Genomic DNA, 16,530 nt, shown 5'->3' on the forward strand with positions numbered 1-16,530 from the left:
CTCACCTTTTTATCTCAAAGGCTGTGATTGTCACACTTCTAACCTTTAATGCAAAGGAGACAATGACAGCGTTGTTTCTAAAATCTGCAGGGGGGGGGACACGACACTTTGGTTAATGTGAGCTGATGATGTCTCTGGTCAGCTGCCAGTTCAAAGAGATAGCGACGCTGTGAGAGCCACTTCAGTATATAAGGCCAACAATGTCTCCTGTGTAAAAAAAAAAAAAAAAAAAAGAGTAATAACTAACTACAAACTGGAACCATACATTAGAGTCAATTCTTGAAGCCCTACTCAGGATTCAAGAGTTGCACTACTCTGGATCATAGTCCTCTGGGGTTTATCATCTGCACCACATTGGTGCGCCCGACTTGCCTAGTCTTGAATGGAAGTTTCCTGTTTACAGAGTTGCCTTATGATCCCACCCAAGGCCTTTCACTTCACTCAGACTAAAATAGGCCTCAGCTCTAGATGGATGGGGGATTTCAGGCTATATCCTGAGGATGTTTTACAAAAGAAACATGGTGAACCATTGTGATCTTTTAGGACTTCAGTCACAAGTTAAGGTTTCCCCTTTCTTTGGCCTCACTTAGGCCAGTTCAAAATCACAGAGATCTACTTGAGATCTTAACTTTTTCCAGTTCATTTCATTTTCTTGAGATCTTATTTTCTATCTATTTATTGCTTTTATTTTATGTTGTTGCATATAATTGCATGTACTGTATATGGTGATTTGGAAATTTTCAGATAAAGAAAGCATTCATAACCAGTTTTCTTTTCTTAAAAATACATTATCACAAAGCTGAAGACAAGACATTTTGGTAATATATGGTTTTAACAGGTTAGTGATAATATCCATCTATTACATGCATCTTTTCAACATTCAATAAGTGTTTAAAATGACCTCACACTGTAAATGCTTTAATAAATGGAATTAGTCAGGTCAGTGAATATTATATGTTGGTTCTCTTATTGACATTATCAATCACCTTTTCAATACACTCTTCTACAAAATTAAGATAGATGTTTGACTGTAACTCATGTGGCACCGGGCTATAACACAAGCCTTTGTCTACTTGGCATGTCTACAGCTGGGGTTTGGTACAGTTTAGCTAAAACAGCTATGGCGACAATGTAATTGGTGTGATTTTAAATGTTTTTGACAAGCAGAAGCTGGTTGTAACAGGGAGTCATTGTGTTGGGTCCACACCACACTCGCTGGATTCAAAGTGCCTGAGCATATAGGGAAGCATGCCTGAATGGTCTGCATCTTTCCCTCCAATTATAATCAAATGCAGTCCTCAGTTAGTGCAATAATAACACAGCCGCAGGCAGTCAGACCCACACAGGCGGGCAGGGCAACTGACATGAGAACGTCACCCCGATGTGAGTCACATACTTCATGACAACTAACACAACTGTAAGTAAATATACTCTGGAACATGTTATAATGGACATGGTCACAATGTAATCACAAAGTCATCTTTTCAGATGGTGTGTATTCAACCACTTAGTCAAACTGTTTCACAACTAATGAAATCTTTCCTATATGTCAGTCAGAGTCAGTTGTGAGATTCTATGAATTGACTGAGTGACAAAACTATTGGCTTACAAAACAAACACTAACCAGAAACAACACAAACCTATTGAACACAGGTCACTGTGAAACTCATGTTTGTTTTACATTGTTTTTGTTGTTCTTATATATAGAGGATTTCAATTAAATTTGAGTAGTTGACCAAGCATCTAAAATCTGACTTTTATGAACAGGTAAGTAGGGAGATATACCTATACATTTGACATTATAGCCTATATTATTTCTCACATAACCAATTAAGAGTCTGTTTAGAAAAGTGAGAAGAAAAGTTAAGACAAGCCACACTTATAATAAGCCACTGTGAAGTACATCCACCACTTAAGTTGAAAGCAGCTTATATTACACATTTTGGTTAAATGTCAAAAAATATAATTGTCAGATTACTATAGAAATGGGCATGTATGAATTCTGAAACTTTTGTTATTTACACTACATATGTGGATTTTATCCTTTTCAAGTGGCAGAAATGTGTCCACGGCATCAACCTTCACTGTCTGCCCTTGGTTGAATCATTTTTCATCATCTCAACTTTTTCACTTCACACATAAGCAGCAGTGTCTGACCAATCAGCTGCCATGAGGAATGCTTTACAACTACTCACTCCAAACACAGAATCACATTAACTGCATGACGCATGATACAACTGTGAAGATGCACTGAATGGGCTGAGGTTTCACAGTAAATACACTTGCAGGACCATCAGGACGCTGCCATTTTGACTGACACTGCAGCACTGCTTTGTTACTGTGATTGATCGGTACTTATTGCGTTTTGTACAGTTCAGACTGAAGCCCTTTTGCTGAACATTTGGTTTGCCGTCAGCTTGCTTACAAACAGTGGAACTAACCAAATTACACAATCGCAAATTAGCAAATACTGCTTTAAGAAGATTGTACAAGCATTAGCCTCTCAGAGGGACTGCTAATGTGGCATTATGTAAGCCTATTTTTGATACTTGGTCTTTGCTACATAACACATAAGAAGATTTGTATGCTAGTCATGGCAAAAATGATTAATGAAAAGGGTTTGTTCTCAGCAGGAGTGGTTTAAGTGTGAAGGAAATATAGGGCCATATGGGGAAAACGTCTGGCAGTAGATGGCTGTTTGAGGTCAACCAAGGCAAGTGTCAATTAGCCCGGTCAAGGTCTGGGGTGCAGATGAGCTAATGCTGCTTAATAAATAATGACGGGATGCAACTGACATTACAACATTTAGAGAAAAATTATTGCTGGAACAGTGCAAAAAAGCATACCACAATGTCACCAGTGTAAAATCAATGTCACCTGGGCTGCAAGGGGAATGTTGCATCATAGCAGTAAATGTGTTTCACAAACTTGTTCCAGAAGGAAGATCCTAAAAAATAAAATAAAATCTGGGTACACACAAGATCACTGGTCCTGATAATCTCTCGACCGGCACCCAAGTGATCTGGACTCGGAGCAGTTAGAAAGAGAATGTAATTGGTGGTTCAGTTCAAGCAAGCTAAGATAATTACCCCCTTCTTCCCAAAAGCAGGAAGCTGGGAGAAACTGTCAAACATTCCAGTGAGAATCAGATTACGTTGAGACCTTGGTAATGAAGGGACATTTTCCCTGATGTGCAACACAGGAATAGAGGGCTGAAGAGTTGGGAACGTGACCAACCACAGGTTAGACAAACCCTCAGGGACCAATTACAAAGATAAGGTTTCAACGGGACAGATATCGTACACCAATCCGCTCCACTGCACACAGGAAGTGGAACAACAGTATTCCTAATCTCCGATTTATAAATGCGGAAAACATTGCGAGGGGACTTTTTCCCTCCTTTTGTTTTAGAACCTCATATTCCTGTTGGCAGAACTCAAGGACTTCAGCTGCAGCACTTTTCACTTCTGACCACAGCATCCATTAGCAAAGACAGCTGTTTCTGCTCATGCTAGCGTTGAATCACCTCTTTTAGCTCACATGGCAAGTAATCACCTGCCGACCACCAGCACAGCTGTTAATAAACCAGTTTGCATGAGGCATGACAGGCTACATTAGGATCAAAGGCACATCCAGCAAACAGTGTAATGACTCAACTTTTGAGCTTGACGCCAACTGGAAGGGCTTTACCAAACTATGTAAAAGTAGCCATTAGATCAATGAAGAGCTGACTGGATGATGTGACTGGTTATCACTAAAAGTCCTTTCATTTCACTCCTCTAATCTGCTATCTTCACACACTTTCACTTTACACTCCTCCAGCCCCCATCTACACTGCAGTGTGTGTTTGTTTACACTTGAACGGGGGTGAGTTCCTTTGCATACAGACACACAATTGGCTGGTGGAAGAAGGCTAACTTTATTGCTTCAGTGGTAGTGGCTTTAAGAGTGGTAGCTTCCCAATGCTCGCAGGAAGCAGTAAATTCTGATTTTTATTTTTTTTTTTAAATTATTGAGAAATTGTATTTCATCATCTAGAAAAAGTAAAACGTTATCATCCCTCAGCGCAGCTCTAAGATATTTGGTTTATTGAATAATCAGATCGTAATTACTGCTGAAAAGATAAGTCGATTAATGCAACAGTATAGAAAATGTATCTTCAACTACTCTGATAATTGAATTGTAAATGTAATTTTTTAAGCAAAACACCCAAATATCCTCTGGTCACTGCTTCTTGGTTGTGAGGATTTGTTCAAGCTTTAAACGGCTGGATGAAACAAGCAATTTAAGAACATCACCTTTGGCTTCAGGAAATTGCAACAGTCATTTTACATTATTTTCTTTTGTTCTATAGATAAAAAAAATCAGTCGATCGTTTCGGAAAACAATCGGCAGCTTAACTGAAATTTAAACTACTTGTCAGTTTCAGCCCTAACTGTGTGGTTATTAGTCTGGTCAGGTCAGGTTTCAACACATAACCTAACGTAACGTAACCTCCCCCTCACTATATCATGATAAAAGGTGCACAGGTCACTCCTGTGTTCTTCTTCAATCCAACTCTGATCTTTACCAAACATTCCTTGAACATAATTACCCTTTTACATAATCACTGCCTGACATTACTCAAAGCTAATTTTATGTAATGTGGGAGAAAGGGCAGAGCAAACTACTAAAAACTTTAACTGATATGATAGATATGATAAGATGTTAGTGCTGAAGAGACAAGGAGAGCTACTCTTTAGAGCATCATGTTCCTTTTATAAGTCTGTTACTGTCAGTAGTAAAAAGATAAAACAAAAAAAGAAAAGAAAAAAAGAAAAGCAGAAAAACCTGGACAACCAACTCGGTTATTCTGTAAGGTCTGAATCACTATAAACACAGCGGTGAATATGTGCAGGTTTATCAATCTCCTAAAAGAATAGAAGGAACATAATACAGACTGATACATGTGCTATAAAAGATTTCTGGTAAGGTGCGGTGCAGTGAGTGAAGCTTCCGACGCCTGGCTGATAAATATCTGAAACCTTACACTTAAGCAGGCGAACACTCAACTAGAGGCATAGTGTTAATGAAACTGGCTCTGGTTCCTACAAGTGTACAAGCACATACTGTGGAGCCATAATGCTAATGAAGCTGGCTGTGGTTCCACAGCAGACTGGTTGGATGCCAATAAGCTGCCAATGACTTGGACTTTTCTTCTAAAGATGAAAAATGACACTTGTGATAGTAAACAGGTCTGCACATGAATTTAAAAAAAAAAAAAAGATCAGTCTTGTGCTCTGCCAAATAAGAAATATGTCAAAGAAAATCTTCAATTTCAACCTACGCAAAAATATTAAAGCATTAATTTCACCCTCTTCCCTCCCAATTGTTAAGGACTGAAAAAATAAATTAAGCAGAGAAAGCTGTGCGCACATGTAGCCTGACTCATACATTAATCTCCAAATTAAAATCTCCAAAGACAATAGCATTATAAATTTGTTTATATGCAGACCTGCCAAAAATGTTGCCCTGGTCTTGACCCTGTTCGTGCAACAGCAGCCATCTTTAAGTGCCGTTGTTACAAATACTGTAAACAAGTATTAGCTGCATGGTGGACCCGTATACTGGGATTTAGAGATCTCTAATCACACAAATTAATCAGCTCTCCATCTGATCCACGTCACGTCTGAGCAGTCTACCATGAGGGAGGATTATGCTGCAGATTATACACCAGAGTGAGGCTAAAAAGCAAACTCACTCAAAGACGTCTTCTCGTTGTTTACATTAATGACATTACAGCTATTACAGATGAAAGAATCACTTCCTAGATTAATATATATTTTTAGCTTCAGTTAAACAGCCTTCACCGTCACTACACTAAAGAGATATTGTCTCTTGAAGTGACATTTTGTCAGCCAAGGATTTAGGCATATCCTACTGCACTTTATGCTATCAATCTTTTTTTGTAATGTATGCGTCACTTCTTCCAAATGCCGGAATTTCCAAAATCTCATTCAGGAATGACGCTCTTAATGACAGCCTCTGCAAGCAGCGAAACTTAATAGCAGCCATGTAAATATTGCACGTCAGGAATGGTTTATTCTTTAAGCTCTCCGAGCAGCCAAGTGGGTCCCGGGCTAAGTTATGTAAAGACTGTGGTCGCTCAGTGGCATGAGGTCTATTGCCTTCTGCTATGAAGGCCAATGGAATTTCTGGAGCCTTGACTCCGGAGCTGTTTTTCTTTGCTTTAAAAATATCTTGAGGAATGTGAACATAAGAAACTGAAACATGCCTCTGACATTAGAATCTGTGTAATTCAGACGCAACAAATGTACAGTGTGACCCAGACAGCAACATCCCAAACTATCTGACAACATTTACAGTCAAATACAGCATCAAAGCTTCAGTCCAATGTATGTAATATGTAGAAACATGAGCATAGTGCATAGTGAATTAAGAGAAAAAGTAATGTGCAACCCAATAGCAACAACAACAAAAGCAACAACTGTATGAATGACATAACCTGGAGTGAGCCTTCAGTAAGACAGAATTCAAAACCAGAAAATCTAAGTACACCAGAGAGAAGACGGCAGAATAAGCAACTCAGAAGCCTGCACGGGGTCTCTCGATAAACATTTTAGAAATCATGTTACTTTAACTTCCTCTCACCCTCTATTGTTGTAAAAGGAACACTGATATGATTTTGCTGAGGGATATCAAGGATACTTTTGCAACCTCTGCAAAATGAACACTTTCTTCACAAACACCTCCTGAGGATGAATCTATGCAAACATTGTCAAAAGTCTTTTCTTGGCACTAAAAACTGAGTCTGGCTGCTGACTCGGTTTTCAGTACCTCTTGTTACTGATCTGGAAAAAGAGAGCTCTGGTATCAGATTTGTACTGTAGCATACCTTGAGTTGATTGAAGCAAAATGTTGGATTGGTGGATCCTTTCTTTATACCACAGGCAAGTATTTTACAACCACCACCACTCATCAATCGTACAGGGAGAAATGATGCATTAGAGACAGAGTTGTCTGAGGAACGTCAATTACTTCACAAATGATCCCACCTGGAATGTTTATGTTTAACATTTATACATCAGGCTTTAATTTTACTTCAGGTTTCAGTCCATATCTATACTTTAAAGACATTAGTATCCACCTACCTTAGTCATTGGTAAATAAAAAAATATCAGTGCAACCATAAAAGTACATATACCCGATGATAACTTGCTTTTGTGCTCCACTAGTACTAAATGATGCTTCATGGGGTGAAAACCACAGTGTTTAACTTCCTTCAGTCTCAGTGGTGAGTTCAAACACAGTCTACACTGGATTGGTCTATTCCTTATTAGATTTGAGGGAGTAACAGGCGCACAGGACTACACAAACACCCCGGTGTATTCCAGTAAGGAACATTTCTGGAATGCAAATCATTTCTGGCTTGTAGTCATATCAGACATTTATCTGTACAATTAAACTGTAAAACTGCCATAAATGCCATCTTACTGAGGCGATTGTTTGATTTAAGATTAGACCTTTTCATTAGCTGCTCCCTGTACAGCCATAACACTGAAGAATCAATGCTTTTAACACAATAATCGATAGCTTTTATGAGTCCACTGACCGCTGGTCTGTAGTACATTTATTACTATCACAATATAATGTAAAAAAAATCTGATGTGGAATTAAAAGCATGATTTAAATGAGCCAATCAGATGCTTGACTGGTACTCTGTGGGTATTGTACGTCGGTGGATTTGTTTCCTTCTTCCCTTCCTGAAATCATCCCCTGTATTTAAACTTGGAGGAATACGTCACTGTGACCGCGGTGTGTGTAACCGCTTCAGCCTGAACTCAGCCTCCACTTTCAACACAAGAATAACATGTGACATCACTTTACTTCTACAGGGTTAGCGCTGCAGTACACAAGCAAATGCCAAGGCAAGCAGCGCCTAAATTTACAGGATGGATGGGAGTTTTGGGGAATTAGAAAACCCTGTGTTGCCTGGGAAAATTACACCATTACGACTCCAGTAGGAAAAAAAAAAAGTTGCTACAGAAGTCCGTCCTAGTTTTTGAGCCGGTGATCGGGACGGTTTTTAAATAGACGTTCACATGCTTCTGATGCCCTGACAAAAATAGGAAGACAGTTAAAAAACAACACCCAGTTTCAGAAAATAAAAAACAGCTTTAGGGGAAAGGGGTTTTGTTGTCAAGACATTCTTCCTGCTTGAGTTCAAAAAGCATCCTGACGCTTTTCCTCTGCCTGATTGTACCGAGCAGGATGCTGAGAGACAGGGCAGCTTCAAGCTCATCAGTCATTTTTCAACCTGTAGCAACTGCTTCCTGTACAGATTAATTATGAGCTACACTCTGTTAGGGCTCTAACAGTATAGCAATGTAAAAGCATCACTGCAAGTGAGTATTTTCTATCTACTGCCATTTAAAAAAAATGTAATGCAGAAATATTGTGAATATTTAGCTGATATTCTACTTTCTACAATTTAAAAGGTAATACAGTATTGCACAAAATCTAATTTGAATTAGCATGAAGTAAATGTTCAGTGTATATACACATATGTACATACATCGAACATTTACTTCTTTTTAGTTCTTTAAAATCATACTGATGAATGCATTAAGAACAAAAGGTCTGCACAATTTACTGTATATGCTGCAATTTCTTAGCTGTACTAGGAATTAACTTCATTTAAAATGAATAAAGAAACAAGTCAGCCTTTGTCTGTTATGCAATAACAAAGCACAGTCCAGCTATGTTGGCACACCAGCTCTTCTCTTGCACATAGCACATCTCTGTCATGCTTTAGTCATTCTACAAAGACAGGAATATTTAAGTTGTTTTAAATTTTTGTCATATAAACAGGATCCTTAAACTCTACTGTTGGTTTCTTCGCGTAATGACCTAAATATTAAAATGTATTTATTCATGACAAGTCATAGCAGCCATTAATGTCCACTAAATGTCCTAATGCATTTGTTTTCTCTGTTGTCTGCATACAGACGCTGTGAGCCAGTGCCAGTCTCCTGCCTAGGTCCAGAATATGTGGAAACAATGTAAAGTAGGCAGCTTGTCCTTCCAGCTATGAAGCTCTAAAGCAGGGTCACGGCAGAGGAGGACTGTTGTTTGTGGCCTTTAGCTTTGCCACCTGGCTAAACAAGAGGAGAGATGTCTGTCCTGAGTCCAGCTACTTGCTGAATATAAACAGAGCAACGAAAGCAGAAGTGTTCGTATGTGCGCCATGGAGGACCAGGTGCAAGCTGATTCTTGTTCCTGTGAGACTACAGAAAGTGATTTCACTCATCATTTCCTGATTGGTTGGTGCAGTGTTGGGTTCCTTGCTCTTTGTCCTTCATGACTCACAGTTGAATGACTACATGAAGAGATGGATGCTACAGCGAAACACACAGTTCAAATCACATCAGTTCAGTACATTTGTGGTCTGAAGTGATACATCAAATATGCAACAACATAAACAAGCGATTCTCAATACTCCCACAGCACCCATCATTACAAGTTAAAAGCCATTTGCTTTGATCTAAGCATTCAAATGGCTCCAGATATGAAACACTGAAGCCCCTTGACTAATACTTGATGAGAGAAGCTAGATCACAGAGTTGAGCAATGTGTGATTTATACAGCTAAAGACAGTCCAACTCCCACCTAGTGACCTGACAAACAAACATGTCATAGATACCAGTTCCACAAACAAAGCCTAAGGTTCATGTTTGATGTTGAACACACCTTCTATTGAAGCTATTATTAGATGCTGATTAATACAATGGGAATTGGTTATAAATGGAGGAGAAATGTCCATCACAGGCCCAGAGCCCGAAGAGGCATCTTAAAACTACTTAATTTGTCTGACGGGCAGTGAAAACGCAAGGTATACAATTTACAGTGATATCAAAAGAGAACGTGAGAAAGCCACTCAAATTTGATAAATTACTTGATCATTTCATGACAGTGTATGGGTTTCATATTCTTTGGTGTCCTGCAAAATCATTTCCATATCTGATCAATGTAATATTCAATTTGGATTTTTAAAAAAAATCTGCTTGACATGACTGCAAGAGTCCTAAAATATAGACCCATACTAGCACCCATATTTCTCCTGAAGCAGGCTCACTGTCATTGTGTCATTGCCAAATCTGATAATATATCTGCCCTTAAGTCATTTTTATAGTGAAGAAAATTACATCCCTAGAGGGGAAAAATGGTGGAGAAGCTCTTTTAAGATAAATGAACCTTGACTTGATTGAGTCTACATGATGAAAACAACCATAGAACCCAATTTAAGATTAAATTTAAAATAGCTAAACTGGGAGGCTGGTCTGTGTGAAATGGGCAGCCTGAAAGTTGGTTGAATCATCACAGAAATGGAGGTTCACAAATTCAAACTCTAGAAAACATCTCAAATTATCAGCCCAGCGCTACTGAGAACCACACTGCTTGTTAGAGAGATACTTCTGTTTCGTTCACAGTCATGTAATTTTCTGCCCAATGCATGATTGAAAAAAATAAATTACAGATCAAATAGCTATGCCATGTTATCTTAATTCACATCACAACTGCAGAAATATGCAGCAGGGCTTTATAGCAGAATTGTGTCATCCTCTTCCCTCTGCTTTTCTAAGTATAAGACTGCCTCCTTAATCCACTGTCAAAATTTTCATTGCACCTCCAGTTACAGTTCACAAAGCCAGTGTGAACACTAGCTGTCAAGTGGTCAGTTATTTAGCCTGCCATGTGACAATAGGGTGAGGCAGAGGGTCATGTCCTACTGTGGTCAGTCTTGAGCGATAAAGACAGATCCCTCTAGCCGTTAGCTAATCCTGACAGAGAGGCCCTGCCAACACCATTAGGATAAACTGTGTCAGCCACCACGTTCGCCAGACACTTGAAAAGAACATGGGGACTGGTGCTGCTATTGAAAAACACCCAAGAGAAGACCTATAGAGGTGCACAGTCACATGATATTGAATACTGTGGGGATTAATGTCGAAAAGACTTCTCACTTATCACAGATGTCTAGTGGACTTTCTACAGAATAACCACAGACTTTTAGGGGCTTTTATTGCTGGGAGAAACCCTTTGAATAAATTGTTTTAAAAATTGTGAACGAGTCAATGCTATATTGTCCTAGTTTGCCTGTGCATGCATTTCTCATCATTTCAAAGACATCCTGAATGACGGATGTATGTATACTCCAGAGGGTTAAAGGACCACAGTTAGCAAACCACTCTGAATATCCCAATAGGACATATTCTATCCAAGCCTCAGTATCTTTTAATCAGACTACTTTCCAGCTCAGAAATTCCAAGTAAATTTCCTCACATATTATTGGTGTGTTTGAACAGTCTCAGAAACAACCTTCAGTCTTTGATTTTATGCTACAGGTCATGCTGACAGACTGTAAATTTGTTCAGGTGTTTGCAGGATGAAGCAGGTCACGTCACATGCATCACAGACTGTCAGCTTTGAATCATAGTCTCTCTTTCATATCAGCAGTGGAAAACACTGCAGAGCAATTTAATGTTATTATTTAAAGGATCATATCATCAAAACGAAATGTAAGTATTTACTACTGAGTAATCACCTGTTTTGCAGAAAATTGATGGACAATTTAAACTCAATCCAACATTATCAGATCTACAGAAACAATTTGTGGATTTCTCCATTAGTCACTTAACAGAAATTAATTGGCAACTGTAATGATAAAAGATAAACTGCTTGTCATCTTTTTCCTATCATATCATATATGGCCATATAATTATTTGTCATATATGGTAGTTATATGATAATTAATTAAATATTTAAATTTTAGGTTGTTGGTCAGACAAAACATCACTATGGGCTCCAAGAACCTTTTCCATTTTGTACAAAGAAAATATTAATCAAGAAAACAATGAAATTAATGATAATGCAAATCATTGTAGCCCTAATATAAATTACTAAAGCCTATCCCACCTTCTGTGAACATTGCTGCTACTGATGTGAGTCAAATTTTATATCCCCCTCTTTGTTTCCTAAAGCATGATGGCATCTGCCACCCATACAAATTATAGCCTGCACAGAGCTGTAAAGACCATGAGCCTAGTACAATCAATGACACCATAATTGTTTCCTCAATGTCAGAGAGGGGGGCAGAAAGCTGTGCCACTAGCTGTAGCCCACAGGTTTAAGTGGTGGCCTATTGATTGTCCGTTGTGTGTAAAGCAGTATGCAGCATCCATGTGCAGTGGAGGCAGCGCTCAAATGGATTAATACCATCTTTAGAGCCACACTAGATTCATTGCGTGGATCTGTGAAGCACAACTGCTTATATCTGATGCCACGGGTGAGGGTGTTGGTGCATGTGGCTCTGGGGTAACAACCACAGCCCACAGGATTTGCGTGTTCAGAAGACATCCAGCTAGCACTCCAAACTTCCCAGAGGAAACTATTGACGTTTATCAGATGATACTGAGGTGGTATATTACAGTGACAGTATTGAGCTGTAGTGAATAGTAAAACTCTACTGCGCCATTCGTAATGAAACCTTGAAAAAAAACACATCAACAGCAGACCCAACTCAGAAGCATATAACCTCTTAATTGTGTCTTTGTCTGTTGTAACTGGTTGGGGGCAACGTCCTCTTTTGGTAGGCTAGTGTGGGCGATTGGCTAAGTTAGGATTAGCCCCAGTCTGTGCCTCTAATGCACTCATTTGTGCAACCTTTTAGAGATTTTTTTTTTTTTTTTTTTTTGCAAAATGCAAAACTCGGATGCACCCAAGACAAAAATGGTTGATCCTCAAATGTGAAAACATGAGGCGCAAAGTGACAGAATAGGCTCGGTTAGATTCCCACAACGGCTGCAGCTCCCGTCTCGTTAAGTGTCCTTGATTATCTCTCCTGATAGAGGGCTTAGCGGGATGTAGCCATACGTAACACTAGTACTAGCTGAGTGGCAACAGTTGCGTACAGAAACACTGGCAGTTTAGGACACAGGGTAAGCGGATGTTGCAGTGTTACAATGTAGCACCTGAGTGGAGAAAACACTGCGGTAAGAAGCAGCTCTGGATACAAATTCTATTAATAGTTAAATACAATTAGTCATTTCTTCTGACCTGTTGCGTCCTTTCAGCCGGATTCATCATCACAGCCTGCCGAAAGCTGTTATCCACATAAGACGCCATTGTTTTGGAAGACGCCGTCTGGAAGATACTGAATTCCTTATCGTAGTAAAAACGTTTATAAATATCCAGGGGCACGGATATATAACAACAGAAGTCCCCCTGCTGTCTTGCTTTATTCTTGTCGCCTGTGCTCCGATGCTAGCGGATAAGCTGGGAGTGCCCGGACCCAGGCCACGACTGGAGCCAGACAGCCGAGCAGTCTCCTCGGGGTGTCTCTTTCTGTTGCCCGAGCCGAAACCGGCTGCCAACGCCAGTCCCACCGGGAGGAAACTTCTTTTTAAAAGCGCGGCTGAAACAGTCTCTTATAACTATTTGCTTAATGTGAAAAATGTCCCTTTATCCAAGCCAACGCTCATCAAAGCCATTCCTTGTCTCTTCAGCATTCTGCTAGCGACGAAAAGAAATTCCATGTAGGGTCCACCAAACAAAAAGAAAGTAAGCTAAAGGCTAACATTTATCCCGTCAACAACAACCTGGCGTCCATTATGAGAGGCAGACCCGGGAACACTCACTGAGAAAATTCATTATATTAGCATTTTTCATGGGTCTAAAAGTGCAGATAGGTCCGCCGCCGCTGTGCTCTGTTGTATGCCACCATGGTGACTGACACACAACTGTCAAGTAGGACGGAATAAAACGTTGCACTTCCCTGAATATTTTTCAAAATAAAACTCCAAGGGGCGCAACCTGCTTACTGAAAATACAAAGAGACAATGAAAAATACCGTGTATTTAGGGCGGCGTCGGTGGTAAATGAATACAGAGTTGCTGTGCCCCCCCCCCCCCCCCCCCCCGAAATTTCTTTTTCATTGCACGAACTCAGAAGCTCTCAGCAAAGACCTGGACCTATTGAAAATGTATCAGCATATGATGTCTTATAAACGTGCAATTACGCTACTTGATGTAATGTGCCAGATTCACTTAGCTATCCATTGCACTGAAAAATTCAAATAAAAACCTTAGACAAATGAGAAACACACAATAGACTACATGCCACACAATGGCTGTCTACTATGCACCATGATACACCATAATAAACTCCGTTTTAGTGTATTCCAAAATTCAACCAGCTGAGCCTTTCCAACTAAGTGGTTTGTGGTGCTTCGATGTTAATATTTTTGCTTACATTATATTTGATTTGTTTAAGCTGTTGTTGTTTGTATTATCTTATTTTGAAGGCAAAATCAATCCATTTCCTGTCCGTCTGTTGTGTCTATGTTTGACTTGACAGAGATTTAGTCACAAGAGGCGGCTCATGGGCGAGTCCATTTAACAAAAAGGGAAAAAAAATGGGAATGGCGAGGGGGGGGGGGGGGGGGGGGTGAGTGTTATGTCGTAAAGTGATGCTTTGGTGCCACCTAGTGACTCATTAAAGGAATATTGATGGAGTCACAGAAAAATTTAGTATGTGGTCACTGGTATTACAACAACCGAGTTATCCCTAAACATGTAAACAGTACAGGATGAAATAAGCATACAATGTACAATGTCCTGTAAAGGTATTAGCAGATTAGGGAAAATAAGCAGGAAAACTGCAGAAGAAAGTTCATTTAAACTGATTATTATGCGTCAAAGACATTAAAATTGTAGCTCTACATCGTGAGAATCAGCTTTAAAGCAACTCTGAATTCACTGTCAAACTTTAGATAGAGAAATGTAAATTTTCAGTCATTGCACTTCCCTATAAATGCACCATTCTGAAGGAACTTTTTTTTTTTTTTTTTTGAAAAACCTCTCCAAATACATTTTTGGGGGATTTAATAATCAATAAAACCTGCAGGGACTGACATATACAACATGCAGGGCACATAAAAAGGTAAAATAAGAAAAGGCTCCCTGAGGGGAAATTGACATGTTACAGCAGCATAGAGAGGCCAACCAGCAACCATGCTCTGTGAACTATATATGCAATATAAGCTTATAGGTATGAATGATAAGTAGCCTACAATATACAGAAATAATCTAAAAATATAAATGTTATTGTTGTAGTTGTTACTGAATTTATTGTGCAGTTAATAAAATGGGATTGTTTACATGAAACATTAAGCACTGGTGCTATTATTAGATTATTGTTATGGCAATTCTGCTTTCATGATGATTCATTTCATTATGATCTGGGACAAATTGAGATCACATGTGAGTTCAACATGCTTCCATGACAAAAACATCCCCTGTTTTTAGAATGTAACTATAGGCCACCAGCACTGACACCATGACAACCACTTGTTGCATGACAACCAACCATCACCCCATGGGCAGAACAGACCGCTGGGCTCAAGTTATCACCCAAGGTGTGCCCATTATTTTGTGCAGCAGCAGCAGCAGGAAGGCCACAGTATGGACAGAGATAGCGATAGCATTATACAGACCTCTGTCCACACCGACACAGTCAGGGACATCATCCACTCCACCATAAAAACTGTAAACGCGGCATCCACAAGCTCTCCTCCTCATCTCTAGGGACTTAAATCAAACCACTTTGCCCACATTTACTCAATATGCCAGATGTCAAACCAGAGGTAACAGTATGTAACTCATCATCCCTCCCTCCACTGGCCAGATCTGACCACAGCCTGATGCATCTCTTGCCTGTGTACAAACCGACAGTACATAGGTAATAGGCAACAACATGTAAGACAATGGTCTGATCAGTCTAACAGGGCACTGAAGGACTGTTTTGATTCAACCAACTGGGATATTCTCTGTGAGCCTCACGGTGAGGAGACTGACAGTCTCACACACTTTGTTGCAGACTACATCAGCTTCTGTGCAGGGAACAAGGAGGAGCTGCAGAGGGAGCAGAATGAGCTGAGGAGAAGGGTCAGGGAGTCCAGAACCTGCTACAGGAAGACGATGCTCAACGTATGTGCAAAACCATACTTCATGAAAACAATGTGAAATATTAAACCTCACGTAAACACACTAACAATGTAAATATTTCTTTCTGATGTAAATATTCTTTATCAATGTATTTTTTTGCTTGATGCCTACTCTCGTCTATATCCTGCTGCAGCTGTAACAATACAAATTTTCCCCCCCATGCGATTAATAAAGTTCATCTTGTCTTGTCTTAAAACCTAAAATTGTGTTACAATATAACTTGAATATTTAATAATAAAATAGCATATATTGTTATGCTCAATTGACAGAAAAGAAATTGCACGCTTAATGCACACAAAAAGAGCTTGGTGAGAGAAAATAGTTTCAACTACTTAAAATATATGTGTCATTATATTTCAAAAGATTTTTGTCAAATGCACTAAAAAAATGCTGATTGGAAAATGAACTTAGTGTTAAGCTGACAATCAGACTTTAACACAATATTTCCATATGTTTACTCCAAGAC

The 16,530-nt window shown here is 39.3% G+C and overlaps 1 protein-coding gene across 10 annotated transcripts in view; it reads right to left on the bottom strand.

Annotated features, from left to right (window-relative positions):
- Window positions 1-13,968, bottom strand: part of rapgef2b (Rap guanine nucleotide exchange factor 2b) — a 106,513-nt gene extending 92,545 nt beyond the window's left edge. For 5 of the 10 annotated variants that reach the window (XM_071457604.1, XM_071457596.1, XM_071457600.1 and 2 more), the window contains exon 1: window positions 13,117-13,966. In XM_071457604.1, coding sequence (XP_071313705.1) covers window positions 13,117-13,185 — 69 coding nt within the window. In that variant the 5' untranslated portion in view covers window positions 13,186-13,966. Of the gene's footprint in view, window positions 1-13,116 lie in introns of all 10 variants that reach the window. The other 5 variants (XM_071457597.1, XM_071457594.1, XM_071457595.1 and 2 more) reach the window with 4 other exon arrangements.
- Window positions 13,969-16,530: the final 2,562 nt, after the last annotated feature.

The sequence above is a fragment of the Trachinotus anak genome, unplaced genomic scaffold (assembly GCF_046630095.1).
Source record: "Trachinotus anak isolate AG129_WGS33_773 ecotype Australia unplaced genomic scaffold, CSIRO_AGI_Tana_v1 ptg000021l, whole genome shotgun sequence".
NCBI classification, from domain to species: Eukaryota; Metazoa; Chordata; class Actinopteri; order Carangiformes; family Carangidae; genus Trachinotus; species Trachinotus anak.